The 27831-nt window shown below is 53.2% G+C and overlaps 1 protein-coding gene across 1 annotated transcript; it reads left to right on the forward strand.

The window, feature by feature from the left end:
- The first annotated feature begins 1760 nt into the window (after positions 1 to 1760).
- Positions 1761 to 27683, forward strand: Csf2rb (colony stimulating factor 2 receptor subunit beta). Its single transcript, XM_045151809.1, has 14 exons — positions 1761 to 1830; positions 10584 to 10831; positions 11686 to 11809; positions 15668 to 15858; positions 19047 to 19204; positions 19282 to 19453; positions 20253 to 20388; positions 20494 to 20651; positions 22938 to 23077; positions 23845 to 24007; positions 25007 to 25097; positions 25229 to 25286; positions 25656 to 25759; positions 26399 to 27683. The coding sequence occupies exons 2-14, from the start codon at positions 10720 to 10722 to the stop codon at positions 27492 to 27494; spliced, it is 2703 nt and encodes a 900-aa protein (XP_045007744.1). The 5' UTR covers positions 1761 to 1830; positions 10584 to 10719; the 3' UTR covers positions 27495 to 27683.
- Positions 27684 to 27831: the final 148 nt, after the last annotated feature.

A 27831-nucleotide genomic window follows, 5' to 3' on the forward strand; every position in this document is an offset into this window, starting at 1 on the left:
AAATTTCGATGAAAACAAGCCACCGTATCTAAAACCCAAATGTTCCGCATTATCGTAAAGGGCTTAAGATTTAACCTCCTCTCCCCCAAAATAAAGACCAGTCAAGGGCTGAGGAGATGGTTAAATGGGTAAAGCACTCGCCATCCATGCTTCAGGACCTGAGTTAGAAAGCCCAGCACCCACAGAGAAGCCAGGAGTGGCGGTGTGTGCCTGTGAAATCCTAGCGCTGGGGAGGAGGAGCTAGGAGGATTCCCTGGGCTGCTGTCTAGCCAGTCTAGCTGAATCAGTGAACAGTTCTGTCGTAGAAGGTAAGATGGAGGGCTGGAGGGATGGCTTAGCAGTTAAGGTACTTGCCTGTGAAGCCTGAAGACCTAGGTTTGATTCTCCAGAACCCACGGTGGTGCGTGTGTATGGAGTTTGCACTGGCTAGAAGTCCTGGCGCACCCATTCTCTCTCTCTCTCAAATAAATAATAATATTTAAAAAGCAAGGTGGAGAGTGACTGAAAAAGTCACCTGATATCAACCTCTGGCTTCCACATGCATACAACACACACACACACACCCCAACATACATCAAGCCAGAGGTCACCCGCTTTGAGGAAGTTCATCCCTGCCGTCACCCCCCTCATGCCTGCCTCTGTTCCCTGCAGAGCACTGACCTCTACCCAGTGTCTTGGCTTCTAACTTCTGGATCTGCATTGGAAGAAATGAGAAATGACTGTTTCTTCCTCTCACACCCTGTGATGTCTCGGGAAGGCATTGCATCTGAGTCTGTCTTTATTTAAAATGCTGATCTTTGTTTATTGTATTTATTGCATTCACTTAGATTTTTATAGACTCAATTATATTTTTCTAGTTTTTTGAGGTACAGTCTCACTCTAGCCCAGGCTGACCTGGAATTCACTATGTAGTCTCAGGGTGGCCTTGAACTAACGACGATCCTCCTACCTCTGCCTCCCTAGCGCGAGTGCTGGGATTAAAAGCATGCGCCACCATGCTCAGCTTCATTTAGATTTTTTTTTTTACCATATTGTGTTAAAATATTATTATTTATCTTTAGAAATGAGTTTTTTGGGTGTCCCTTCCAATAGTACCCCTAGAGAATGCTTCACTTACCTTGCCCTCACCCCACCAGCCTCAGAGTTCCTCTTCATTCATTCATTCCTTCATTCATTCCACACTGAGTTACTAGGTCTTCCTTTGGGCTATGGACTGGGTTCGGGGAGGAACGTGGAGCAGATCCAAGCTGTTTTGGGGAGTGGGGGAGCAAAGCAAAGGGCCACAGTCTGGGAACCAGAATGTGAACACTGCCACGTGTTGGGGACTGTGAGCTAAGGTCTCGTCACCCAGTGCCCTCGACAGTCCTTTCGGACTCACAGGTTCTCTAGGAAAATACCAGATGGGGTCTCCAGGCTTTCAGAAGCCACCTGCAGGTGGCTTGCTCAAGGTCACATGATAAGAAGCAATGGCTTTGGGGTCCACACCAGCTGTCAGGCTCCAGTGCCCCCACTTCCCTCTGCTTCCTCAGGGGAGGCGGGCAAGGCTGCTTGGGGGAGACCCTTCCTGGAAGGAGACTCGGAGCCCCGTGGGAGTTTGCGGGAAGACAATGGGCTTCAAATGAGTCCAACAGAAATGAATGTCGCACGTATCATGGGAGGCTTTGTGTCCGCAATTCTGAGAATCGGGTGATGATTGTGAAAGGGCACTACGGCTTCCTCTTTTTGGCTCTCTGTTTCCTCTGGACACGATATGAATAAATAGGAAACACGAAAGAGACTCAATGCTGCCTGGGGCTCCCGAAGAGGTTTGCTTTGTCCCCCAACACGAAGGTAGGGCCCAGCTTGACTCCAAGAGCTGAGAGAGGACTCAGAGTAAGGGGTGCAGGGGCCCCCCGGGAGGGAGAGAGGCAAAGGGAGCTGGGGCTGGCTGTGGCATCTGGCCAGGGCAGCCCAGCTGGATGCTTCGGGAACAGGACTCAGCCCCACCCGCAGGGTCCAGCTAGGGTGGCTAGCAGGACACCTGGGAGAGCCCCCACCCACTGGGGGGTCAGACACTTGTGCTCCCCCTGAGTTGGCTACCCTGCTGTTGATTCCTTCTTCCCAGTCCCAGACACCTCTGTAAAATGGGGCAAAGGTAGACAGCACCTCACCCCCTGGATAGAAAGAGAGGGAAGAAGAGGCGCACGTGAGTGTGTGCGTGTGTGTGTGTGTGTGTGTGTGTGTCCATCCGTCCATCCGTCCGTCCGTCCATGGAACATGGGATGCAGAGATCCTGGGGGCGGGGGCACAGGGAGAAATGTGGATGTCTCTCGATCCCCAAGCATTTTCAGCATCTGTCAATCCCTCCCAGCTCTGGGGAGGCTCCTCTTTCCCACTCACGCCAACACGGGGTGCTGAACTTTTAGACTGTGCCTCATCGGGTCTTTACCATCCATCCTGTTTCTCTGCCATCCTCCCATTCGTGTTCTTGGAAACCATCCTCCCTCCCCCCCAGGAACCCGGAGGCTGTGGCTCGCTTGCTCTCAGGCCTTAGCCTGCAGCTGCGGGTCACATCCCGGGGGCGTGTTTAGATGTTTGTAAGGATTATCGTCAGATCACGCCAAAGTGGCTGAGGACACACACACGCACACGCGCACGCACACACACACACCCCTACCAGAGAGCACCCTAAAGCCAGCTTTCCTCCAGGAAAGTTCCCACTCGTTTCATCTTGCCTCCAAGAGGGTGAGAGTTTCTGCTCCTGCCTGGTATTTTGCCTCCCTTTGGGGTGAAGGCAACACAGCACCCAGGCTTTGGACTGTGTTTGATGAATATTGAGTTCTTGGTTCATTTTCTGAGCAGGTTCTTGGTCTTTTGGTGCCTTAGCTTTTGGAGCAGTGATTAGTCATTCATGGGTCAGTATTTCTTTGCATATAAAAATACCTTCTCCCAGATTGTCACATCTTTTGTCTTTTCAGGCTCAAGGTGCTTTATGCCATGTTTTTAAAAACTGTTTCAGTGTTTACAAATCAAAGCTCTCTCTTTCCTTCATTCCTTTCTTTCTTCTTTTTACTCATTTTTTTTTACTTTCTTTTATTCTTTTTTTTGTTTTGTTTTTGTTTTTGTTTTTGTTTTTCGAGGTAGGGTTTCACTGTAGTCCAGGCTTACCTGGAATTCACTATGTAGTCTCAGGGTGGGCTCAAACTCACGGCAATCCTCCTACCTCTGCCTCCCGAGTACTGGGATTAAAGGCGTGCGCCACCATGCCCGGCAACTTTCTTTTATTCTTTATGTTGGCTATTTTAATCAACATCTGAGCTTAAAGACAAATTTTTAATGCTCTTACCATTTCAGTTCTGACTTTTGGGTCTTTAGCCCACCTGACATTCAACTAGAAACCTGATGTCTAAAAACATGATCCTCTCAACGTCTAAAAATCATCATTTATGAGGGTGCAGCCTTTTATTTCTTGGTGACTTGAAATGCCATTCATACTTGCTTAACTTTGGCATATACGTGGCTAGTTTCCTTATTTTTTGTTTGGTGTACAGACATAGTCTTTACCGTTCTTCTGGTAAATAGATCACACCTCTCACTGGCATGAATGTAGGATCAGCTTGGCAAGCGATTTGAAAAGAATCCATGGGGCGTCTTGCTTTCGGATGCATGGAATCTGGAGTTTATTCACTGCAGAATTGGCCCTGGGGACAGGCAAGGGTGGAGCCAGCTCTAGTGTGTGCCTTGTCCAGGAGGGAGGGGACCAAGGGTCCCCTCAGATTCTGCAGTCACCTTGAAGTTCAGGTAGATGTTCAGACCTTGACAGCAGCCAGACTCTGCTGGTTCATTTCGTAGGAATAATGTGTGCATTCTTAATTAATGTTTCCACAGATCTGTCAAGTTAGTTTGTTTATCCTTTTTTTTTTTTTTTTTTTTTTTTGGTTTTTCAAGTCTTGCTTCTGGTAATTGGTGAGTGTGTTTCTCTTCCTCATACGTCGATCCGTTTCACAACAGTCCTCTCCCGGCGGCGGTGGCATCCTGTGCACATGGCCTTGATGTATTTATTCCTCTTCAACAAATCTTCCTCAGACTGGCCTACGAAGTTGCTTTTGTGTAGCCTAGGATTTGTGTTTTGTTTGCCCCCTCTTTTTCAGTTTTTATTCCCACCATTAAGTTTCTTCATACTCAGGAATCAGGGAGGGCATGTTTGAGTGAAAACATGTTTGGTTTCCCTCCTTTTTTTTTTTTTTTTTCTCCTCTATTTCCCTCTCCTTCCACCTTTTTCTCTTTCATCCGCCAGCCTCTGCTTACCTGCGTCCTCAGTGAGTTCACTCTTTATTTGCTATTATTTGTTTCTCTGGGTCAGGCTCTCCCCGTGTTGCCCAGGCTAGCCCCAAGCTCCTACTCTGAAGTGATCCTGTCTCAGCCTCCTTAGTAGCTGTGTGGCCTTAACCCTTATATTTTCAAAACACGCCTTTCATTTATATCATCTACCTACGCCGGGGTTGAAACAGAATATGCGAGCTCTTCGAAAGAAAGACAAGGCCCTCGGCTCATTTTCGGTTCTCCTCCACCCCCACTCACAGCCACCTCCCACATTCGTCAGCCGGGTTTTGGTTCAACTTTGTCATGTGTTGTGACAGTTTGTGTAGTCACTTAGGCAACGGGCATCTGCCCAAGCCTGGGAGGAGGGATGTTGATGAGGTTCACTGAGGGGAGAAGAGCAGCCCTAATGGTGGGGGTTACAGTTTGGGGTCCTGCACTGCGAACACAGGAGAAAGCTAGCTGAGCCCCAGCGTTCACCCCAATCTGCTTCCTCCCTGGGCTGAACGGGACCAGTTGATCCCAGCTGCTGCGCCACGCCCTCCCCCTAAGCTGGCTTTGGCTCAGTATTTGGTCCCGGCAATGGGAAAGGTCAGTCCTACTGTGTACTCCCTTATTTTCATTTCACAAGGTGGTAATGCTTCCTATTTAAAGTGTACGTCTTGCTGGTTCCTTTGCTCCACTCATGCATGCTTTCTTGGATTTTTGTCTTCCCTGAATACATGCTAGAATAAGTTTATTTAAAAAAAAAAAAGAAGAAGGGCTGGAGAGATGGCTTAGCGGTTAAGCGCTTGCCTGTGAAGCCTAAGAACCCCGGTTTGAGGCTCGGTTCCCCATCTCCCACGTTAGCCAGATGCACAAGGGGGCGCATGCGTCTGGAGTTCGTATGCAGTGGCTTGAAGCACTGGCGCGCCCATTCTCTCTCTCTCTCTCTCTCTCTCTCTCCTTCTCTCCTTCTCTCTCTCTCTCTCTCTCTCTCTCATGTCGCTCTCAAATAAACAAATAAAAATAAACAAATTGAAAAAAAAAGATCTGAAAGTTTTTCCTTGCTATTCTGTAAACCCTCCCCACTCCCAACAGCAAGGAACTCTTGGCTTTTTTTTTTTTATTGTTTTTAATTTATTTATTTGAGAGCGACAGACAAAGAGAGAAAGACAGGTAGATGGAGAGAGACAGAATGGACACGCCAGGGCTTCCAGCCTCTGCAAATGAACTCCAGACGAGTGCGCCCCCTTGTGCATCTGGCTAACGTGGGACCTGGGGAACCGAGCCTCGAACTGGGGTCCTTAGGCTTCACAGGCAAGCGCTTAACCGCTAAGCCAATCTCTCCAGCCCATGGAACTCTTGGCTTTTCAGGATTCTGGGTCAGCCGTATTTTCTTTGGGTTCTATCAAAATCTAGCATGGTATGGTAGCACATGCCTTTAATCCCAGCACTTGGGAGGCGGAGGTAGGAGGATCACCATGAGTTCAAGGCCACCCTGAGACTACATAGTGAATTCCAGGTCAGCCTGAGCTAAAAGTGAGACTCTACCTCAAAAAAAAAAAAAAAAAAAAAAAACAACAACAAAAAAAAAAGACCCCCAAAAAACAAACAAAATAAAACCCTCAAAACCTCACTATGTATTTAGGTGACAGGATTCCCCTTGAAAACTTAAACACACACACACACACACACACACACACACACACACACGCACGACCTTTGTCTTGTTAAAAGCAGCCTGTTGCTTGCTTCCTTCTGCAGGCTGCTCTAGCCTTAGCCTTTTGCTCTAAATAGACTGAAAGTTCACAACAGCATGTGTGACCGGAGTTGGCATTATTGAAAAGGAACTTTGCAGGCTGGGAGACGCCCCGTGCGTAAAGCGTTTGCCAGGCACACATGAGGTCTTCAGCTTGGATCTCCAGAATCCACGTAGAAAACTGGGCATGGTGGGATGCACCTTAATCCCAGGACTGGAGAGAAGGAGACAGGGAATCCCTGGGGTTCACTGGTTAGCTAGCCTAGACAAAGTGGTGAGCCCTGGCTTCAGTGAGAGACCCTGTCTCAAAGAGTAAGATGAAAGTGACCGGGAGAGAAAACCCAGTAGTCAAACTTTTAATCTCTTTCCTTTATTGCGAAGTTTGATCCGTGAATCCTTGAATGTCTTTCTTGACCTTGTGGTTTTCGTGAGGGGCTGCCATCTTCTTTTTAAAGCCTGAGGAGTTGTCCAGTGCGGCGGGACTTGACTGTGTGGAAGCTGATTTTCCTCTCACATAACAGACATCTAGAGACAGGTCATCTGAGGCTGTCTGGTTGCTCTGACTGACAAGAGGAATGCTGGTTCCTCTTTATTTACTTAATTTTTTTTTTATTTAAGAGAGAGAGAGAGAGAGAAGACAGGCATACCAGGGCTTCCAGCCACTGCAACAAACTCCAGACTCATGAGCCACCTTGTGCATCCTGCTTGCAAGAGGACTGGAGAATCAAACCTGGGTCCTTACTCTTAGGCTTTTCAGGAAAGCACCTCAACTGCTAAGCCATCTCTCTAGGCCCTGGCTCCTGTCTTTTAGCATTTTATTTTTATTTATTTATTTGACAGAGAAAGAGGGGGCAAGAGGGAGACACAGAGAGAGAATGGGTATGCCAGGGCCTCCAGCCACTGCAAACGAACTCCAGACATGTGCGACCCTTTTGCATCTGGCTAATGTGGGTCCTGGGGAATCGAACCTGGGTCCTTTGGCTTTGCAGCAAACACCTTAACCACTCAGGTTCCTGTCTTTTGATTGCATCAAGCCATTGCTTCTGAGACATAGGCTGAAGGAAGAAGGAAAGGCAAAAGTAGATCCCTTCCACCCAAGTGAACTCCTTTTAAGCTGGTTTTTGATTTTTGGGGTTTTTCCTGGAAGATGCACACATTGCTTGCTCTCACATCTCCTTAACCAGGATTTAGTCATGAGATCAAGCCCGCTGATAGTGAGGGTAGGAAGTGTACTCATTACCTTCTGTGCAAAACAGGTCCAGCTGAGACCTGACCTTCTGTCACCAAGGAGGAAGGGGACAGTTAGGTAGCTGGCTCCATTGTTCCTGTGTCTGTGTCCTCTGCTTCTGGGTCTTGTTCGAGTTCCCTTCTCTTTGTCCATTCTCTGTCTTTGCATATCTGCCTGGGTCAGATGATCATTTGTGGCGGTGTTCTGTGACTTACCCCATCATGGAGTTGAATTTTTTAAAATGCTTGGAGCTTAGTTGGCAAAGTGTTTTCCCCACAAGCCTGAGGACCTGAGCTTGAGCTCCAGAATCCACATAAAAACGCTGGGCATGGTGGCCCATGCTTGTAACCGAACACTGGGCAGGTGGAGACAGGTGGATTCCTAGGGCTTACTGACCAGCAAGGTTCGTCTAATTAGTGAGCTCCAGGCCAGTGACAGATCTGTCTCAAAAAGATGGACTAGAGAATGACACCTGGGGCTGTCCTCTGGGCTATGCATGCACACGTACACACACACACACACACCGCACATTTAAAATGTTCTGGCTCTCCTATATTCAGAACCCATGAACTCTCCTTGGTTTGGATTCTGGGGATCTGATCATCCAGCTTGCATCAGCGCTTCTGACCACTGAGCCACCCGCCCCCCCGCCACGCTGTAAACCTTGACAGTAGAAGACAGTACTTAAATCACAATTTTGGTTGCTAGGAGCTGTGTTCATGTCCCTCTCAAACTCATGTGTTGAGACATCACCCCCAGTGGGAAGGTATTGGAGGTGGGCCTTTCGGAGGTGACGGGGTCATGAGAACAGAACCCTCCGTGGCCCGGAGATCTTCAGTGTCCCCGCCACATGAGGGAACAGGAGCAAGCAGCCTATGGGGAAGGAGTCTCACTGTTACAAAACCTGCCAGTGACTTCTCGCCTTCCGGAACTACAACAGGTCAAAGTCTGGAATCGTGCGAGTTGCCCAGTGTAGGGCATCTCCAACAGCAGCCCAAGGAGGTTAGGACATCAGGGCAAAGTGTTTTCAGCATTTCATCCTTTGTCTTTTGATTTGAGAGAAGAGTTCACATGAATACACTTGTCTCTGTCAATCCTCGTCTATGGTGTGTCTGATTACGTTTAAGCCTAGACAGTTCGCAGGTGCTTGCACCTGTAGTTTGAAGTTTAGTATGATTTCGTCCTAACATGTAATTTCTTTTTTTTTTTTTTTTTGGTTTTGTGAGGTAGGGTCTCACTCTGGTCCAGGCTGACCTGGAATTAACTCTGTAGTCTCAGGGTGGCCTTGAACTCACGGCGATCCTCCTACCTCTGCTTCCCGAGTGCTGGGATTAAAGGCATGCGCCACCACACCCGGCTATGTAATTTCTTTTTTAAGAGAGGATGAGTGAGAGAGGGGGGGGGCGGGGGGAAGGAGAGATAGAGGGCGCCAGGGCCTCAGCCACTGCAATTGAACCCCAGACGCTTGCGCCACCCAGTGGGCATGTGAGGCCTTGCGCTTGCCTTACCTTTGGCTACTGTGGGATCTGGAGAGTGGAACATGGGTCCTTAAGCTTCGCAGGCAAGCACCTTGACCTCTAAGCCACCTCTCGAGCCCAACACGTACATTTTTTTATTAACTTTGTGTTTGGAGAAGGATGTGAGGTGGGGCTTTGAAAGACTCTTTCATGTTATTATTCAATTATCTTGGCATTCTCATCACTTCACATTGCTTATTGTTTCCTCCATCATATGGGACATTCCTGAGCAAAAATAATATTTGTTTTCAGCCACTTTGTCCACTGATATAGATAGATAGATAGATAGATAGATAGATAGATAGATAATATAGATGCATAGCTGATAGATAAATGGCATGAGAGGGCATAGGCAATTAGAGTGATTGGCCCCTAAAAGTAAAAGGAAGGAAAGTTTGCACTTGATAGAAATCAAGGATGAGCTGACTTTTTCTCTCTTGCCTAGTTCCTAGACCTGTTTTGTATTCCCCCCGACCACCACAGTCAGGACTCCTCCTGGGAGGGAGGTCTTTCATAGGATTTAAACAATGTGGTTGGTCAAGTTCAGCCCCCAGAGCTCAGCTAGCCTCAGCCCCTATCCCTAACCAACCAGCTGTCCCTCTGGTTCGCCTGAGCTGGAAGACAAGGCTCACCACCATCAGGTTATAAACGCCTTTGTGAGGGGAGAGCAAGCTCTTGGAGCTGCCTGACCACTTGGGAACTTTGAGCTGTTTTCCCAGGGCTAGCAGGGCTGGGCTGAGGGGAGAAACCCCTACCCCTTACTCTCCGCCCGGGCTTGTTAACCTCTCCAGCTCCCCACAGGGCAGGAGTGCTCTGAACTTTCTTTCCATGGTTTTTTCCAGGCCCTCCACATGGGATCTCTAGCCACATGGGTGCCTTGCCTTGGCTCTGTACTTCCCTCAATAAATCTAATAATTTAATAATTATCCTTCTCAGTCATTTCTTTAAAATTAGAAAGGAACCTAGGGTTTGGAATTCAAGGACTTTCCTGGACCCTGAACATCCCATTACAGATAGATGGTAGCTTGGTAGATAAATAGATAGATGATGGATAGATAAATAATACAGATAGATGATAGATGATGGATAGATAATATAGGTATATAGATGGCAGATAAATAGATGATGGATACATAAATCATATAGATAGATGATAGATGATGGATAGATAATATAGATAGGTAGATAGTAGATAGATGGATAGGTAGATACATAGACATGTAGAGATTATAGATTATAGATTATACAGATTATATATAGAGATTATATACATAAAGGAATACATGGGTGGATGATAGACAGATGAGTGAGGTGCATATAGTGTGTGTGTCTTGACCAAAGTTTCAAACACCTTTCAGAAGAAAAGAGCCGCACTGCCTGCTCTGCTCCCTAGGTACTTCCCATGTAGACTTAGTAACTGTGAGGGAATCCCCAAGCTTCAGGGAAAGAGGAACCCTGACAAACACGGGGGCTTGAGAGAGACATGGTAACAAGTGGAGGCGAGGTGGGGAGAGCACCAGGCTCCAAGTATGCAAGAGAGTGAGAGAGGAAGAGTACAACCGAGAGAGAGGATAGCAGATCACCCAACCCCAGTGGCCCCCAAAGCAGTGGGGCTCCGCTCCCCTGTGGTGTGTGATTCTCCAGTGCTCTCATCTCAGGACCCTGCGGTGGAGCCCCAGAGGGAGAGGGGCTGCTGCCTCCCAGTCATGCCTTAAGACAACCAAGGCTCAAGGGAAAGGGAAATCCCTGGGCATCAGACGTGACCCAGGCAGCCCCCGACTGGCATATCCTTCTGTAGGCTCAGAGGCGGCAGTCTCAGAGAGAGGACTCCCAAGATGTGTGACGTGGAGATGGCCTTGCTCTCGGCCAGGCTGGAACATGGAACCCAGGGACAGTGAGCATTCCACCCTGCCTATTGGCCATGCAGCCCACCCATGCTAGCCACCCGCACACCCGGAGTTGACGGACAGATGGCGCTGAGCTGGAGGGTGCTCTGCGTGGCCCTGCTGGCTCTGTGCTGGAGGCCCAGTGTGACAGGGGCACAGAGTGAGTGTCATAGCCCCTTCTCTTCCCATCTCCCTCCCCAATTCTGGGGCCCATAGGGGCCACCCATACTTGTAACCCCAAGGAGCTCCTAGACCCCCCCCAGTAGCCTCAGTCCTGATGCCCAGCTCTACCTCCCCTGGGTCCCCCTTCCCTGGTCCCCAAGTCCCTACCCATCCTTGCCTGGGCCTGGAACATCCAGCCCAGGGGTTGTCACCTCTGTACCCATTTCCCTCCATGTGACATGGCGCTCCGCGATCTCCTAGCAGGCCGGGCCAGTCCCTTTCTCACCTACAGCCAGACTCTGATCCTCTGGTGGCCTCAGGCTCCCAGACCTCACTGTCCCCGCTGGGGGCCCTGGCCTGTGGCTCTCTTCCTACATGGGCCTCAGCTCCCGGCTAACGCTCCGAGACGCTGTGGGACGCTGCGGGGCTCCCGGGGCTGTGAGCATGGCAGCCACGTTCCCTTTGCCAAGCCTAGGGCCTGACGCCAAGACCAGGGAGCAGAGCAGGTGGGGGTGGGGCCAGGTGAGAAGTTTCCAGCTTCATCTGGGATCCAGGCTCCACCCTTCCTGCCAGGCAGCCTCTTGGGGAGTAAGGGGCAGGGCCTATGCTGATGCATGACCCCATCGTGCTAGCCTGAGCAATCCACAGAGGGCCCAGGCATGGCTGAGAATCTACTAGAACCCCATGTTGTTGACAAGAGAGGGGCGCCCCCCCAGCCAGGAACACCCAGCCCAGGACCTTTTTGCCTAGCCACCTGTACCTCTATAGGAAGCTGGAGAACGAGGAGGGGGTGGCGGGGGGGGGGGGACATCTGGATGGGAGAAGATGACCTTCCCGCCTCTCTGCTGTCAGAAACGGTTCCGCTGCAGACACTGCGGTGCTACAACGACTATACCAGCAACATCGTCTGCAGCTGGGCGGACACCGAGCATGCGCAGAAGCTCATCAACGTGACCCTCCATCGGCAGGTGAACAGGTGAGTGGCCCCGACCCCCATCGGTGCTAATGCTCAAGGGCCTCCCTGCCACCCGCCCCCCTCACCTGCGTCATCAGTGACGTGTCCCTGTCATCCCCAGCCACCTTGCAAATGTGTGCCACCCACTTCTCCTGCGTCCCTCCGGGGCTCCTGTTCGTGGCTCCCCTTCGCCACAGTTTTCCTCTGAGGAGCTGCCTGGGCTCGCCGTCCCTGATGTCTGTTCCGTCTGAAGGCATTGCCCCAGGATTCGGCCGTGCCCACTGGGCGACCTAAACTCTGCCTGCCCACTCTGCAGTCTCTCTGGCGCTAGATTGGCTCAATGGCCGAGGTTTGGCCTTCTTCCACGTGGCCGTCAGACTCGGGTCGCTGGGGTGAGCCTCCAAACCAGGCACAGTTTATGGGAGAAACGGCGATTATTTGAAGCTTACTGATCCGGGGGAAGTCCCATAATGGCGGAAAACATAAAATCCACCATCAAAAGCAAGAAAGAGAGAGAGAGAGAGAAAGCAGAATTTAGATGCTTTGCATATATATCTTAGACTGAAATTCAGATCTGCCCCCAGTGACACCTTCCTCCAGCCAGGTAGCTGAAAATCCAAAAACCTTTAATAAAACCCCTCTTTCTCAGGCTGGAGGGATGGCTTAGCAGTTAAGGCGCTTGCCTGCAAAGCCAAAGGACCCAGATTCGGTTCCCCAGGACCCACATAAGCCAGATGCACAAGGTAGCACATGCATTTGGACTTTGTTTGCAGCGGCTAGAGGCCCTGGCATGCCTATTCTCTATCTACCCTTCTCCCTCTCTCCCTCTCCCCCCTTAAATAAATAGAGATATTTTTTTAAACTCCTATATCTATTGGGGGACATGTATTCAAACTACCACGCTCCACCTGATCCACCAGGATGACCATCACCTGACTTCCCAGCCAGCAAGTTCACCCAGGGCCCCTGTGTCTCTGATCACCCCCTCTCCATTCCCTTTGCCTCTTTATCCTTTCCCAGTTGCAGAGGGTAAGACGCCCCCTAAGTGTGGCCTCCTCTCTGTCTCTAGTCTTCAGAGAGCCCACTTCAGACCATGGGCAGCAACTCTCAGATATTTATCTCTACACTTGCCTCGCCACGTGATCACTTAAAGAACCTTGGACTCCAAATGTCCCGGATTAAATTCTGCTCTTGTCTCCACCTCCCCATCTCATGTCACTGAAGGGGAGAGACAGCAGTTCAGGCTAAGTGACTGGGAGTGTTGGTTTGAACTGAAGGTCTCTCCTGCCTCCCTCCTTGCCGCGGTATCCGAGCTGTCAGCCAACACTGCCAAGCTGTCCTTCAAATAGAACGTGAATCTGATTGATGCTGATGTCCCCTCTGTGGTCCAAACTACCTACAATCACCAGGATGGCCCAAAATCCACCAGCTCACCTCCACACTCCCAACCTACTCCTCCTACTACTCCTCAGACCCCTAGGAAATCTTTCCAAAGCCACCCCAACATGCACCCTGCCTGGCTTTTTACGTAAACGTTTCTGAATGCTTAGTGCTGACTCCCAGGAAAATCCGTATTCCTTGTGGTCAGACACACATCGGCATGAAAGCCAATGCTCCAGGGCAAGTTGAAGGGGAAGGGTTTATCAGAAGGGCCACCTGCTAGAAAAGATGGGAGAGAACTGCCAGCGAAGTTCACCCTGCTTTGGAGTGGCAGGTGTAAGGCTGGCGTATCTGGAGGCTCGGGGAAGGGGTCCTTTGTCTCTGATGGGCACCTGGGCAATTGCCAAGCGTCCTTAAGGTTCACAGTGATCCGCCTTCCTGACGCAGTTATCTGCTACAGTTATCTGGAGGTCGCTCAATGCTAGGTCGGGAACGTCTGAAGAAAAGTTTCTGTAGGATGCCTCATGCCTTGAGTCTTCTAGCTTCTTCTCTCAGGAATAGTTGTTAACCTTGCAGGTGAAGACACAGAACCAGGGACGGGAGCAGACAGGAACTTTTGCCAGAAAACAGGTTTTTTTTGGGGGGGGGGAGGAGTTGTTTGTTTGTTTTGTTTTGTTTTGTTTTTATGAGGTAGGGCCTCACTCTAGCCCAGGCTGACCTGGAATTCACTATGTAATCTCAAGGTGGCCCCGAACTCACAGTGATCCTCCTACCTCTGCCTCCGGAGTGCTGGGATTAAAGGCATGCGCCACCACGCCCAGCCAGAAAACAGTTTTAACTTGTGAGGTAGCTTTGGTCAGCGATGTGATCCATAGTAGCAGACCAATAGTATATTGTTCAGCTATGTGACTGGTGAAACTAATGATTTTTATTTTTTTAATTTTATTCATAAATTTATTAACAACCTCCATACATATACACAATAAAATTAGTGGGTTTTTTTTTCAAGGTAGGATTTCACTCTAACCCAGGTTTACTTGGAATTCACTATGTAGTCTCAGGGTGGCCTTGAACTCACAGTGATCCTCTTACCTCTGCCTCCAGAGTGCTGGAATTAAAGGTATCACCACAATGCCCAGCTAAAATTAGTGATATGTGTATATATCTCAAGCAGAGACAGAAAGAGAGAGAGAGAAGAGAGACAGAGAGAATGGATGCGCCAGGGCCTCCGGCCGCTGCACACAAACTCGGCTTTATGGACTTTGTGCATGTGGCTATTTTTGAATACTGAGTACTAGAATCTAGACTGTTAGGCTTTGCAGGCAAGTGCCTTAACCACTGAGCAATCTCCCCAGGCCCAAAGTCCGTAATAGTCCAGCAAAGCAGAAGGCTGTCCCTCGGTTGTAGACCTCACGTGCATGTCTCCTTGGCTCGTCTCCCAGCCTCCCGCCCTCACGGACTTCATCGGGCTGGCCACACGCCTACGGAGTAAAACCCCCAAACCTGAGCCTGCCCCAGGAACTTTGCACTTTGCTTTTCTTCATTCCTGAAATCCCCTTTCCTCTGAATTTGCATACTTTCTCCTCTAAGTCCCTGTAGACTGCCCATTCATCACACTCCTGGGAAGTTTTCCCTGAACTCTGTTTCACCCTGTGCTCCTCACACCCAAGCCTTCTAGGCTCCGCACCACACTTTCTTTTCTTTCTTTCTTTCTTTCTTTCTTTCTTTCTTTCTTTCTTTCTTTCTTTCTTTCTCTCTCTCTCTCTCTCTCTCTCTCTCTCTCTCTCTCTCTCTCTCTCTCTTTCTTTCTTTTTCTTTCGTGTTTTTTTCGAGCTGAGTCTCACTCTAGCTCAGGCCAACCTGGAATTCACTATGCAGTCTCAGGGTGGCCTCGAACTTACGGCGCCCCTGCTATGTCTGCCTCCCGAGTGCTGGGATTAAAGGCGTGCGCCACCACTCCCACACAGTTTCTCTTTCTAAATCAGTGTTTGTGTGTGTGTGTGCGACCACAGCGCGTATGTGGAAGTCAGAGGACAACCTTTATTTGACACTTTATTTGAGGTCTGTCCTCTCGCTGTTCCCTGCAGCAGACAGCAGACTCGCTTGGCCGGGGAGCTTCCAGGGACCCCCTGTCTTCACCGCCCACCCTGCGGTCGGCGTGCCAGGTGCAAACGCGTGCTGCTGTGTCCAGCTTGCCGTGGGTGCGCGGAGCTGAATGCAGGCGCTATGCTTCTATGGAAAACACTTTGATCCACCGAGCCATCTGCCCAGTCCCCCTTTCTTGCTTCATTTGTCTATATTGAAGTTTTCTCACAATACAGATGTTAGAAGTTTAGCATGTGCGTACTCTCACCAGGATGCCCCATGTGTGTGAAGGTGTGTGTGTGTGTGTGTTTGTGTGTTCGTTCTTCACTACCAGACCCTGACCCTGGCTAAAGTCAGCACACAGTGGACTCTCACTGAATATCTGATCAATGAATGACTCTTATGCACTGACAGGAACCTTCCTCAGCCCGTGTCCTGTGACCTCAGTGACAAGCTGCCCTGGTCAACCTGCCCATCATCCCGCTGCGTGCCCAGAAAATGTGTCATTCCCAACACCATTTTTAACCTCGTCAGCACAGACTTTTACTCATTCCAACCAGACCGGGATCTGGGCGTCCAGCTCACGGTTCCTCTGCTCCAGCACGGTGAGGAGCTGGGGTCCCTGCTGGGGATTGGCCCTGTCTATATAGTGGGCACCAGGGGTGGCCAGGCTTCAGGAGGTGGGCCAGGGAGCAGGATCTCCCAGCGGAGAGGTGTGATGTGAGGCGTCTGCCCCCCCCCCCCCCCCCCGGTCCTCCCTGACTCAGCCATTCCTGCCACCTTCCCATCCACTGGCTTCTAGCCCCGAGGTTGCTCTCTGGGGGAAGCCTTGCTTGGCTCACATGGGAACTGTGCAGCCAACAGAACTCGTTGGCCTTCATGGCCTCACCTCATGGCTCCGACAGCCCCATCCTAAGGCGGAGGCCCCTGAGGCCCACAGAGGTTCTAAAGTGCCACCACGAAGCAGTGACGAGCCATCCTCCTTACTGCCCTCACTGGGCCCGGGGTTGCACTGCGGTCCACAGAGACCCGTGGGCACAGCATGGGACTGGCAATCATCTTGTGTGAGGCTTTCTCAGGGGATTTAGCTGGAGACATGTGCTCAGAACTTCAGACTGGGTTCAAGGAAAGCGCTGGCTAGGTGAGGCTAAAGGAGCAACTGGGCTTTGCTCTGACGTTCCAAACCCACACGTGCCGTGGCTGTTAGGAGACGTGGCAACTGCTGCTTACCTCCAGCAGCATGCTGGGCTGGGAGCTGTTGTCACTGCCTTTGAATCTCCCAGGGAGGGAGAGGAGATACCCAGAGGCCTGACCCTGTAGGTGGCCTTGTTGAAGTCAACATGTGAGCCCTTCCCGCTCTGCTACTCCAGCAAGGGTCAGGGAGAGTGCCACCCTGCTTCCTACCCTCTCTGCCCTCACCCCATTTATTGCCTGGAAGAGGCTGTGAGTGAGGTCCTCAGGAATTCCTCTGAAACCAGGCTTCCAAACACGCACTTGATCAATGAGAGTCGGTTCCTGGGCAGGGAGTGGTGGTGGTGGGGGGATCAGAGCTGCCGGATGAAGGAATCAGGCAACACCAGATAATGCAAGTAGCCAGCTCCAGCATGAGGGGGCAGCGGGAAAGGAGTTCTGGGGTTCAAGATGGGCTTCCGGGAGGGAAGGAGGGAGGGAGTGAGGAAGGGAGGGAAGCTTTGCAGCCCAGATCCACAGAGCAGGAGGATCCCAAAGCAGGAAGCCCATTCCTAGCAGGGGTGCTGTACCCAGAAAGGCCGAGAGGTTGCAGAATCATGCCAGTAGTAAAGGTCTGTTCATCGTGTCCGGGAGGCACCAAGGTCAAGAAGGCTGGACAATGGCAGGAAGAAATGCAAGCCACAGGCAGGGTCTGAACGTGCGGGAGCTTGCGCGCCCTGCAGAGGAGGGCAAGACCTGCTGCTGAGCCATTGGGGAGTATGACACAATCAAAGAGACTGCTAGAGGCAGGCAACGTGTGGCAGGATGAAAGGAAGAGGAGGAAGGGAGGCTGGAATGAGAAACGGGACCCATAAGACACTCAGTCCAGGAAGAAGCAATAGGGACCTGGGATTGTGGGGTCTGAGTTGGGGATATGATTTGGGGGATAGGAACATAGGGACATGCAGGATAGTTCATTTTTGTCCTCGTTCTTTCTGATGTGTGCCAGAAAAGCAGTGAGCATTCCACTTAGATCCTTGCCCCATGGAACTTACGGCATGGGGGCCGGGGAGATGGCTCAGCAGTCAAAGGCTCTTGCTTGCAAGTCCCTAGTACCCATGTAAAGCCAGATGCACAAAGTGGCCCATGTAGGTCTGGGGTCCACCTGCAGTGCCAGGAGACCCTGCTGTGTGCGCTCTCTCTCTCTCTCTCTCTCTCTCTCTTTCTCTCATTCTCTTTCTCTCCTTCCTTCCCCCATCTCTCCCTCTCTTTAAATAGATATAAAAACTGTTTAACAAAAAGAACTCAGGGCACGGACTCTGGGGAGGCTGCTGACAGAGATGGGGACAGCTGAGAGTCAGGGAGCGGATTGTGGTTCTTGGCCTCCTATAGCATATGTTGAGGAAAGACAACAGTACCAGCCCTAATGCCGACTGGCACTGCACCAAGGAGGCATGGAGGTGCCCGGGCGGGTTCGCGCGCTCATCTGACCCCTCCCAGGCTCCCACCGTGGGCCCTTCGCTTTCTCTCTGCCTCAATTGTGAAATGAGTCTGTGCACTCCGAGCTCTGAAGTTGAATGGCAAGGGTTGTCACATGGCCTCCGTTGGCAGCAGCTTCCTGGAACTCTTATCTGTGTTGGGAAGGATTCCCCCTCCGTGTGAGCCTCAGAGGCTTGGAGCTCGGTGATCCATTAGTGATGCCTGCCCTGGCTGTGGTGGGGGCTGCTTGTCTACACTGCACCCCCGCCTGTTCTGGGCTTGTGACTCCTGCCGGACTCTTCACTTGGGTATAGGCACCAGCATGTCTTTGTAACATGTTAGTTCCGACTCGTGAGACATAGACTGAAATGGTGAACATTTAGGTCCTACTTGGGAGAATATTTGTAATTCAAAGTTCTCCCCTAGCAACAAACCCCAGGAAAGCTGGGGAGCAGGAACCATGCCACATAGACCTTGCGTCCTCCTCACTAACCCGGCTGTCCCCAAGGGGCGTGCCTGTGAGGGCTGATGGAATGATTTCTTGGGCAGTGCATGCGTCCAGTGTCGCCAAACAGCTGCATCCCACGTCTGGCGATAGGAAAGGGAGTCAGGACCTTATCATCTCTTCCCCAAGTTCCAGGAAAGTAGTACATGTTCCTTGCCATGGCAGGTCTAGGAAGGCAAGTTACAGTGAGCTGCGGTGAGATGAGAAAAGGCACAAGGGATTCTGTCTGGGCTTGAGGGTCAAGAAGATCCTCCGGAGAGGGGGCGCTTAGGTCAGACAGTGAGGGCAGGGACCTGGGCAGGAGAGTAGGCAGCAGGAGAGCTGCGTGCCTCATCGCGCCCTCTGCTGGGCATGGAGCCACGGTGCGCAACTGGGCAGGAGGAGGCTCTGGGAGTTCCATGTCCACACAGTGTAGGCCAGCTCACAGTACTGGTCGCAGCACCCACGCAGCTGTCACTGTTGCTGCATGTGGTCCCACGTTTGCAGCTGCAGAGGAGGAGGACCTGTTCGTGGTTACCAGCAGAGGGCGCGGGGGCCGTTAGTGCAGAACCTGGACCCAAATGTCCCCCAGAAGGCCAGGCTGTCCCCAGGTTGTCCCCGTGCTCAGCGCCCCCTTGCGCTCTGTTTCCTGCCTCGCAGTTCAGCCTCCACCTCCGGAGAACCTACGAGTCTACCCAGATGGGAACATTTTCCTACTGAACTGGAGCGTGCCCCTCAGGGATGCCCAACCTCCCTTGCTGTCCCGGGACGACGTGGAGTTTGAAGTGACCTACAGGCGTCTTCAGGACTCCTGGGAGGTAGGATTCCAAGACAGCTGGGCCCAGCCCCGTGGGTCAGCCGGTCAGCTCCTCCCTCAGGACCGCTCTCTCTACAGGACGCTGCCCACGTCCGAGTCTCGGCCTCGTCCACACTCCTGGGGCCACCGAGGGTCCTGCCCAGCAGTACGTACGTGGCTCGAGTACGCACCTGGCTGAACGCCTCAGCTTTGCATGTTAGGGGCATACCCAGCCTGTGGAGCCCTGAGGTGCAGTGGGACTCCCAGCCAGGTAATGGGGTCCTGTGGGAGGTCCCACTCTGGGCAAGGTGGGTATGTGAGGAACTCAAGCGGCAGAAAGCTCAGCCCACTTCTCTCTGGCTCCAGATTCTGCTCCACGTCTTATAAGACCACCAGCCCCATGTCCCCAGTAACCTGCCCAGGCCACTGCGTCTCATGGGCTCTGGGCTCCAAATTCCCACACAGAGTCTGCTAATGACAATGAAGGTCAAAAAGTAGCAGTACTGGGCTGGAGAGATGGCTCAGCGGTTAAGGCAATTGCCGGGAAAGCCTAATGATCTGAATTCAATGCCCCAGTAAAGTGGTGCATGCATCTGGAGTTCATTTCCAGCAACTTAAGGCCCTGGTGCACCCTTTTTTTTCTCTCTCTCTCTGTCTCTCCTGGGTGTGGTGGCACACACCTTTAATCCCAGCACTCAGGAGAGCCAGCCTGAGACTACATAGTGAATTCCAGGCCAGCCTGGGCTAGAGAGAGACCAGACCTCAAAGAACCAATAAAATAAAACAGTAGTGTCTTTCTCTGCAATGTGTTAGTAAGCTCTGTGCTGCGTGCAAGCTTACCTGTGTCCCTGTGTTGAGCTCCACACTAAACCCTGAGGTCTAACCCCTTCCCCTCAGGAGAGGCCTCGGCCCTCCTGAGCTGGGGGCACACGGTGGGTGAGGTAGGGTTACTCTCCATAGCCTTACCCTGCCTGCTGCCTTACATCCTGGGCCCTCGGTGTGAGGCACCTGGCGCCCTAAGTTATAGAATGAGTGGGCACAAAGCGATGGAGACATATGGCCTCTTCCAGGAGATATGGCGCAGCCCCAGAACCTGAGATGCTTCTTCGATGGGGTCCAGGCGCTCAGCTGCTCCTGGGAAGTGAGGACCCAGCTGACCGGCTCCGTCTCCTTCGGCCTTTTCTACAGCTCCAGCCCCGACGCACAGTGAGCGTCCCCGTTCGTCACACCCTGCTCCTTTCTGTCACCTATGGTTCCAGCCCACCTAGGTCCCTTCCCTGGCCCCACCCTCAGCCCAGCTGTGCTCCCCAGGGAGGAAGAATGTTCCGAGGTGCACACGGAGCCACTGGGCAGCCTCTACACGCGGTACCGCTGCAGGATAGCTGTGCACAACCCTCAAACCCAGAAGCAGTACACGGTCTCAGTTAAGCCACAGAGGCAAGGGAAGTTCATCAACAACGCAGAACACAGTGAGTGTGCCCGGCCTCCAGGGGGAGCTCTCGAGACTCCCGGCCCGTGCGGTCCCCCCCCCCCCCGCACCCCCCCCACCAGTCATGATCCGGGAATCTCCTGTCACATCTCTGCTGTCTGCCACTTTTCTAAGCACAGTAGCTCACAGCTTTGCAAAGGCTTCCTGTTGTGTTTCTGCAGTCTTCCTTGGTTTTCTCCTTCTCGTAAGCGTGGTTTGGTGTGATGCACGCGTGCGTGTGCAGCTGCACGCGTGCCCGGGGGCCAGAGGAGAAGGTCAGATGTGCACTGCTCTTCTGTGTGTTCCCTCGAGATGGAAGGTCTCACCAGCGAGCACCAGGAACCCTTCTGTTCAGCTCCCCACAGCACGGCGATTCCCAGCAGGCGTGGCCATGCCCCCCGCTCCTGAGGTGGCTGTCAGGGATCGAACTCAGGCCCTTGTGCTTGCGTGATGAGCCATTTGCCTGCTGAGCCATGCCCCAGCCTTGAATGTCTCAGGCAGCCATGACTGGCACGGCCAGCTTGGTCACTGAAGCTCTGCTGCAGGGCACCTTTGGGGGTCCCCAGGAACTGCTGCTCCCCATTCCTGTTCTCTGGCTCCTCTCAGCATGGGCCCGCTCCCTCCCTAGGGCCAGCCCTGGGACACCGTGCTGGTTCCTTTGCCAATCTGGCCACCTTCACTTGGTGACTTCTTCCCTTCCCACTTTTCTTTTTTTTTTAATTATTTTGTTCATTTTTTTATTGATTTATTTGAGAGCGATAGACACAGAGAGAAAGACAGATAGAGAGAGAGAGAATGGGCACGCCAGGGCCTCCAGCCTCTGCAAACGAACTCCAGACGCGTGCGCCCCCTTGTGCATCTGGCTAACGTGGGACCTGGGGAACCAAGCCTTGAACCGGGGTCCTTAGGCTTCACAGGCAAGCGCTTAACCGCTAAGCCATCTCTCCAGCCCCCTTCCCACTTTTCAAAGTACCGACCTGCCGTTCACTTTTCCACCGGGAGTGAGTGTGCGCAAACAGGTGGTCATTGGCAAGTGGCACGTCTTCCTGGCATGCTGCTGGGCCCCCAGTGCCACGGGACTTCCCGTGTGCTGTCACCATGGCCAAGTTCTTCCATCCAACCAACAAGGCATGTCATCTTCAGCAGCCTAGTGATCTTTGTCACCTCTGAGTTCATAGCAAGGACCCCATGGGAAAAGGTATTTTTCTGGTTCAAGAGCACTCTTGGATGTACTGAAGTCGTCTGCATTACTTAGGTCAAAGCCCTATGAAGTCATCAAGTTATGTGCCTTGAATTTTTTTTAATTTTTTTTTGTTGTTTTATGTTTATTTATTTATTTGAAAGTGACAGAGAAAGAGGCAGAGAGAGAGAGAGAGAGAGAGAGAGAGAGAGAGAGAATGGGCATGCCAAGGCCTCCAGCCACTGCAAACGAACTCCAGATGCGTGCGCCCCCTTGTGCAGCTAACGTGGGTCCTGGGGAATCAAGGCTCGGACCAGGGTCCTTAGGCTTCACAGGCAAGCACTTAACCGCTTAGCCATCTCTCCAGCCCCGAATTTTTTTTTTTTAATGGATGCATAGAACTTAGAGTGGCCAAGTGACTTAATTTAAAGTTCCCATCAAGGCTTCATGGGACCATCCAAGCCCATGCCTGGGTTCCGCTTTCCAGCCTCCAGTCTGCACACCAAGTGGGTGGTACAGCTGTCAAAGGGCTCTCTGCCTTGTCATTTGGCCACAGTGCGGTTGGAGAGAGGGTCATCTGGCTGGATCTGAAGGCCCAGAGCCACTGGTGGAGGTGGAGGTGCTGGGAACCCGTGAGCCAGTCTCAGTTTCAGGCGGCTCTGACAGGGCAGTGGAGACACCAGCCTTTCCATCGTTTGGCCCTGGTCTAGGCTATTTCCCATGTGTGAGATGGAAAGGTTCAAGCACCTTCCATGGAAGGCTATGAGTACCGAGTGGGTGAGTTCCTGCCAAGTGAGCATGTGTCCCAGGGCCCGGGATACTCGGCCAGGTCAACCGATTCACCGTAACTGGATTTTGGCTTCCTGCACTAGCCAAGAGGCACCTGAACATTGGGCCTCCCCACAGCCCACGCTTGTCTCAGCATCTCCCCTAGGGGGCCCACTCTGGGCAACACTTTGACCTGGTGAAGTTCGAGGTTCACAGATGAAAGAGGGATGGGGAGTGGGATCTTGATGCAGGGAGGGACAGTGCCCGTGATGAGCACAGGTCATGGGAACAGTCTAGTGACACATGTCAGAGTGTCCCCTGAGACTGCCTTCTCTCCAGTCCAGATGCCTCCACCAACCCTCAATGTGACCAGGGATGGACACAGCTACAGCCTGCGTTGGGAAACGATGAAAATGTTTTATTCACACATCGATAACACATTCCAGGTCCAGTACAGGGAGGACTCAGCCACATGGAATGTGAGAGCCTGGATCTAGGGGGAAACTGGGGGGCAAGGAATGGGGGGGTAGGGGAGAATGAATGCCCCATGGCCCCAACTGCCGGGGACCCTGGCCCAACAGGTAGTAACTCAGAGGTCCCACTGCGCCTAGGGTCCACTCGTGTGCTGTCAAATGATGGATTCCTCGTCTCTTAGTGAGTGAGTGGGGCTCAGAGAGGTGACGTGACATGGTCCCATGATCAGAGCTGCCCCTGAGCTTAGGAAATAGACTCTGTCAGGATGAAGTGTCTAAGGCTACTGTCATGAAAGGTTGCACGTCAAAAGGCCCAGGTGTTTTTCCTCTGAGGAAACAGATTAGCACATAAACGAGGGGCAGCTGAGGGAAGGCCCTTCCCAGGAACCTGGGGCTCCAGTGTGGCTTCTGGGACTCCACCGAGCCAAAGCAGAGCCAAGAGGCCAAGCCAGAGGTTCAGGTAGGGAATGAAGACACTGAAGGCAAGATGTGGGCCGGCAGGCAGGCAGCCGGAGGTGGGCAGGGTCTGCCCAGATCCTCTTGTCAGAGCCTGGCAAACCGGCACTTCATTCTTCCACCTTCCATTGACCTCTGGGAAGTGGGAAAGTCTTCAACAGAAGGTTCTGGTCAAAGTGTGGCCATTGGCATTGGGAGGGATGGAGTCTGGGCTGTACTGGAAGTCCAGTGTGTCTGGGGTGGCTGTGGGGAGAGGAGGGTAGCTGGGTCCCCTGTGCCTGACCGGCAGCCCAGCCTCAGAACATCCATCACCACAGGACAGCAAGACAGAGACCGTCCACAGAGACCACAACATGGCATTGCCAGTGCTGAAGCCTTCCACCAAGTACTGGGCCAGGGTGAGGGTCATGCCCATCCAAAGATACTACCAGGGGATCTGGAGTGAGTGGAGCGAGGAGCACTTCTGGACCACGGAGTGGGGTACGTCTCCCAGCCCTTCTCACCCTCCCAGGATGGCCCCACTGCACAGAAGAAGGGGGTCTGGGCAGGGAGGGGGAGGGGGGCTTCAGACCACCTCGCCAGGACCTGCTGCCCTCTGTGTCTGCTGGGACACCACTCCTCCCGCACACCCCGTAATTAGGGACTTGAGACAAAGGAGAGGTGATTTCATCATCAGACTTCCTTCAAGCTGGGTCTCGGGACTCAACACTCACTGCGTATGGCCCTTGGCTTCCTCAGCCTCTGTGGCAGCCATGGTTAGTTAGTCTGGGTTCTCGTTTTCTAGTGGCAAAGCCATCAGGGGCTACATTCGGGGGCGGCTGGCATTGGAAGGTTGGGTGTGATGTTGAGATCTTGCCTGCCTCTTTGCATTGTCCCCCTCACCTGTCCCTTAGTAACCTCCCAAATTCACCTACTTTACAAGACAGGCTCCAAGGGGATCTCAGAGAGGACAAAGGGAATTGGGAGCAAGCACCCCACATGGCCAGCCTTGGAAATAACCCCAGGGAGATGGTCACGGCAGGGAGAGTGCGGGTTCGGCAGGTGGAGGGATTCCGCAGGGCCCAGCCATGGGAATTCCACGCTACCAGGAAGGGGTTGACAGAAGCACCCAAGGGCCAGGACCCTCTGCTGGCACTCCTTCCCCTCGCTTCTGACGCACCGTGCGCCCGAAAGTCACTTCTCAGGGTGCCTCCTTCAGGAAGGCGTCCTTGACACTAGGCTTAGCCAGTTCCCTCCATGCGGAGCACCTGTTCTGTGTGGGCGGAACCTTCTGAGTCCTGACCCTGCGCAGTGGGTTCGGACCCAGCCCCCTTCTCATGTACAGCTGGCCTCCTAGCCCGTCACCTCCAAGTGCTAGCTATGCTTCTGAAGCCCCCCACCAGCCTGCACAGAGGGTTTGGGGATACCACTCTCCACCCCCCTCCCAGCCTGCATCTCGCCCCCCCAACTAAATACCCCTCTCTTTGTCTGCTGTCCCAGTGCTCCCCACGTGGGTGCTGGTTCTCATCCTGATCGGAGCCACCCTGGTCTTGCTCCTGACCCTGCGCTTCGGAAGCATCTATGGCTACAGGTACGTCGTGTGCGGCAGGTTTGGGGGGGGACCCGGGCTCCAGGGGTCACAAGGAAGGGCGCACATGGGTATGAGCAGAGCTGGCCCTGAGGGTCCGTGTGGTGGCCTGTCGCCTCCCTGCTGTGTTCTAGGCTGAACAGGAAGTGGAAGGAGACCATCCCCAGCCCCAGCAGGAGCCAGCTGTTCAAGGTAGGATGCGGGGGGGGGGGGGGCTTGGCTCTCCCTCAGCATGGCCCTCCTGGGAAGACATCCCAGGTGGTGAGGTGCTTGCTACAGAGGTGTGGGGGGGGGGGGGACATTGAGAGAGAAGCTCCTGGAAAGGCTAGAGAATCAAAGAAGGCCACCATCACCTGCCACAGCAACAAGGCTTGCCATCCCCCAGTTCCTCTTGACCCTAGGAGGTCACCACCCCGCCCCTGAATCTCACAGTCCTGACATCAAGAAGGCCTTTGCCACTGGCTCTGTGGGACTGCACCCCCACCCCCGTGGAGCTCACAGGATATCCCCCGAAATCCCCAGCACTCACCTCCTCACCTCTTTCGATCCTTCCTCTTCCAGGACGGAGGTGCGGGGTTCCTACTTCCGGCCAGCGTGGCCGCCTTCCCCAGCAAAAGCCCTGTCCCTTGGGGTTCCTGGAGCAACGTCTCTTCCGAGCTGAGGGGGTGAGTGTGGGGGCTCAGAATGGCTCCTGACCCCTGGGCCACCTGTGGGAAGAGGACAGTCCTGTCGTGTGCACAAGCGGAGTATACGGGGTGGCCTGTGGCTCTCTGAAGAGCTCCCAGGAGGTAGTTGACGCTGTGGTAGGTGGCCCCACAGGTAGACCTGAGGGAGAACTTTCTATGTCCCAGGTTAGACCATGGCCGACAAGGGACCAGAGCACCCTGGTGCGGGTGGCCTGACCTTACCCTGCTAGCTTGGAAGGTGCCAAACTGCAGGGGCTTCATGTGTGGCCAAGAGTGCGCACTTACCCCCGAGGGGCAGCTGAGCTCCTTCCGTCCAGGAGAATCCGTGGTGTGGTGGGAAGACAGATGGGAGGCCCGGATGGTGCCGTAAACCTGGCCCTGACGGTAGGGCCTTCATACGAACCTGTGATTGGAACCTTGAAGTGAGCATTCTGTCCATAATCCTCAGGGACACAGATCCCTGTCCCCTGTCACTTGCAGGGCCTGGTCCTCCCTGCTTTTGGATTGCACTGTGAGTCCTAGAGGGAGAGAGTCAGGCTGCCCAGAACCCTCCTCCTCCTGCCCAGGGCACACTTTGAATTGATAGGTTCCATATCTCTGCCTCCATTGTCCCCACAGCGCGTGGCCTACATATCTGGGGGATGGTGAGGTGTCCTCTCTCACCACAGAGGACCCCAACCTTGTCCAAGCTCCATCATCTAAGCCTGATACACCCCCAGCTGCCTCACCTGTGCCCGTGGAACAGCAGCCCCCTGGCCTCTCCCTAGACCCTCCAGGCCCCTCAGACCAGCTCAAGAAGCAGGTCCTCAGCTTTGATTTCAATGGTCCTTACCTGGGGCCACCCCACAGCTGCTCGCTGCCTGACAGTATGGACCAGCTGGTGAACCCACAGTCAAGGGGGACCCTGAAGCCCGCTCTGCCAACCTCCTTGGAGTACCTGTGTCTGCCCCCTGGGGGACAGGTGCAGCTGGTCCCATTGGCCCAGGCAACGGGGGAGGACCAGAATGTGCACATGGAAAATGGGCCCAGCCTGGAGGCTGAAGGGAGCCCCGGCTCGCAATCAGGAGGTGGACCTGCCGATCCAGCACCTGGGCCAAATGTGAAGAAACAGGACCCAGGAGAGGACAGCCCAGTGGCTCTTCCCATAGGCGCCGAGGACCCTATGGTGACCTCTGGTTACGTCTCTCCCGCCGACCTGGTGCTCACCCCGCCTATAGGGGCCTTGTCTGTCGCCCTGGAGCCTCCCTCAGACAAGAGTCCCAGCCTCTGCCCCAGGCTAGCTGATGGGTCCCCAGGAACCCCAGTTCCTGGGCTACCAAAGTTTGAAGGCTATGTAGAGCTCCCCGCAACCATGGGCCAGGCCCCTCAATGCAGTCCTCCCTCACCCAGCAGCCCTGTTGTGAGGCCCGGGGAGCCCCGGGAGGAGGTGGTCCCCGCATCCCCGCAGCCTGAGGGCCTCCTTGTCCTGCAGCAGGTTGGGGACTACTGCTTCCTCCCTGGCCTGGGGCCGGGCTCCCCCTCACCACAAAGCAAGCCCTCCTCCCCCGGCTCAAGTCCCGTGATCGAAGACCTAGGCAAGGTATTGCCTGGCAAGAAGCCCCCTTGTGAGCCCACAGCCCAGGTGCCCGCCATCCAGTTCTTTAAGTCCCTGAAGCATCAGGACTATCTGTCACTGCCCCCCTGGGACATCAGCCGGCCTGGGCAAGTGTGCTGAAACCCATGACCTTGCCGGCAGCCCGAACGGGCCCCAGAGGCTCTGTCCCACCAAGATGTCTGGACTGGAGCACAGCCCGCCCCTCCATCCTGCCCCTGACCTTCAGCAACGCCCTCCCTTCCTGTCTCTTCTCTGTTTCTGTCTCTCAAAATCAACTTGAATTTATTTCAGATCCTGGTTTACCATGCATATTTCACCTCCATTTTCTTTAAATCAGATTTCCTTATTTCTCCCAGATTGTCCACCCTCTCCTACTGAGTCACGGTTGGAGTGGGGCAGAGGACTGGGCTTCTTCCAGACGTGAGCCTGCGTGCCCTGTCTGGTAGCTGAGGAGACC

The sequence above is a fragment of the Jaculus jaculus genome, chromosome 6 (assembly GCF_020740685.1).
Source record: "Jaculus jaculus isolate mJacJac1 chromosome 6, mJacJac1.mat.Y.cur, whole genome shotgun sequence".
NCBI classification, from domain to species: Eukaryota; Metazoa; Chordata; class Mammalia; order Rodentia; family Dipodidae; genus Jaculus; species Jaculus jaculus.

Bases quoted from the DNA above. Each gene is read 5' to 3' on its own strand.
- Csf2rb (XM_045151809.1), top strand. From the start codon at position 10,720: ATGCTAGCCACCCGCACACCCGGAGTTGACGGACAGATGGCGCTGAGC. The intron at 19,454-20,252 runs GTAATGGGGTCC...GGCCTCTTCCAG, and splicing joins GCAGTGGGACTCCCAGCCAG to GAGATATGGCGCAGCCCCAG. The intron at 20,652-22,937 runs GTGAGTGTGCCC...CCTTCTCTCCAG, and splicing joins CATCAACAACGCAGAACACA to TCCAGATGCCTCCACCAACC.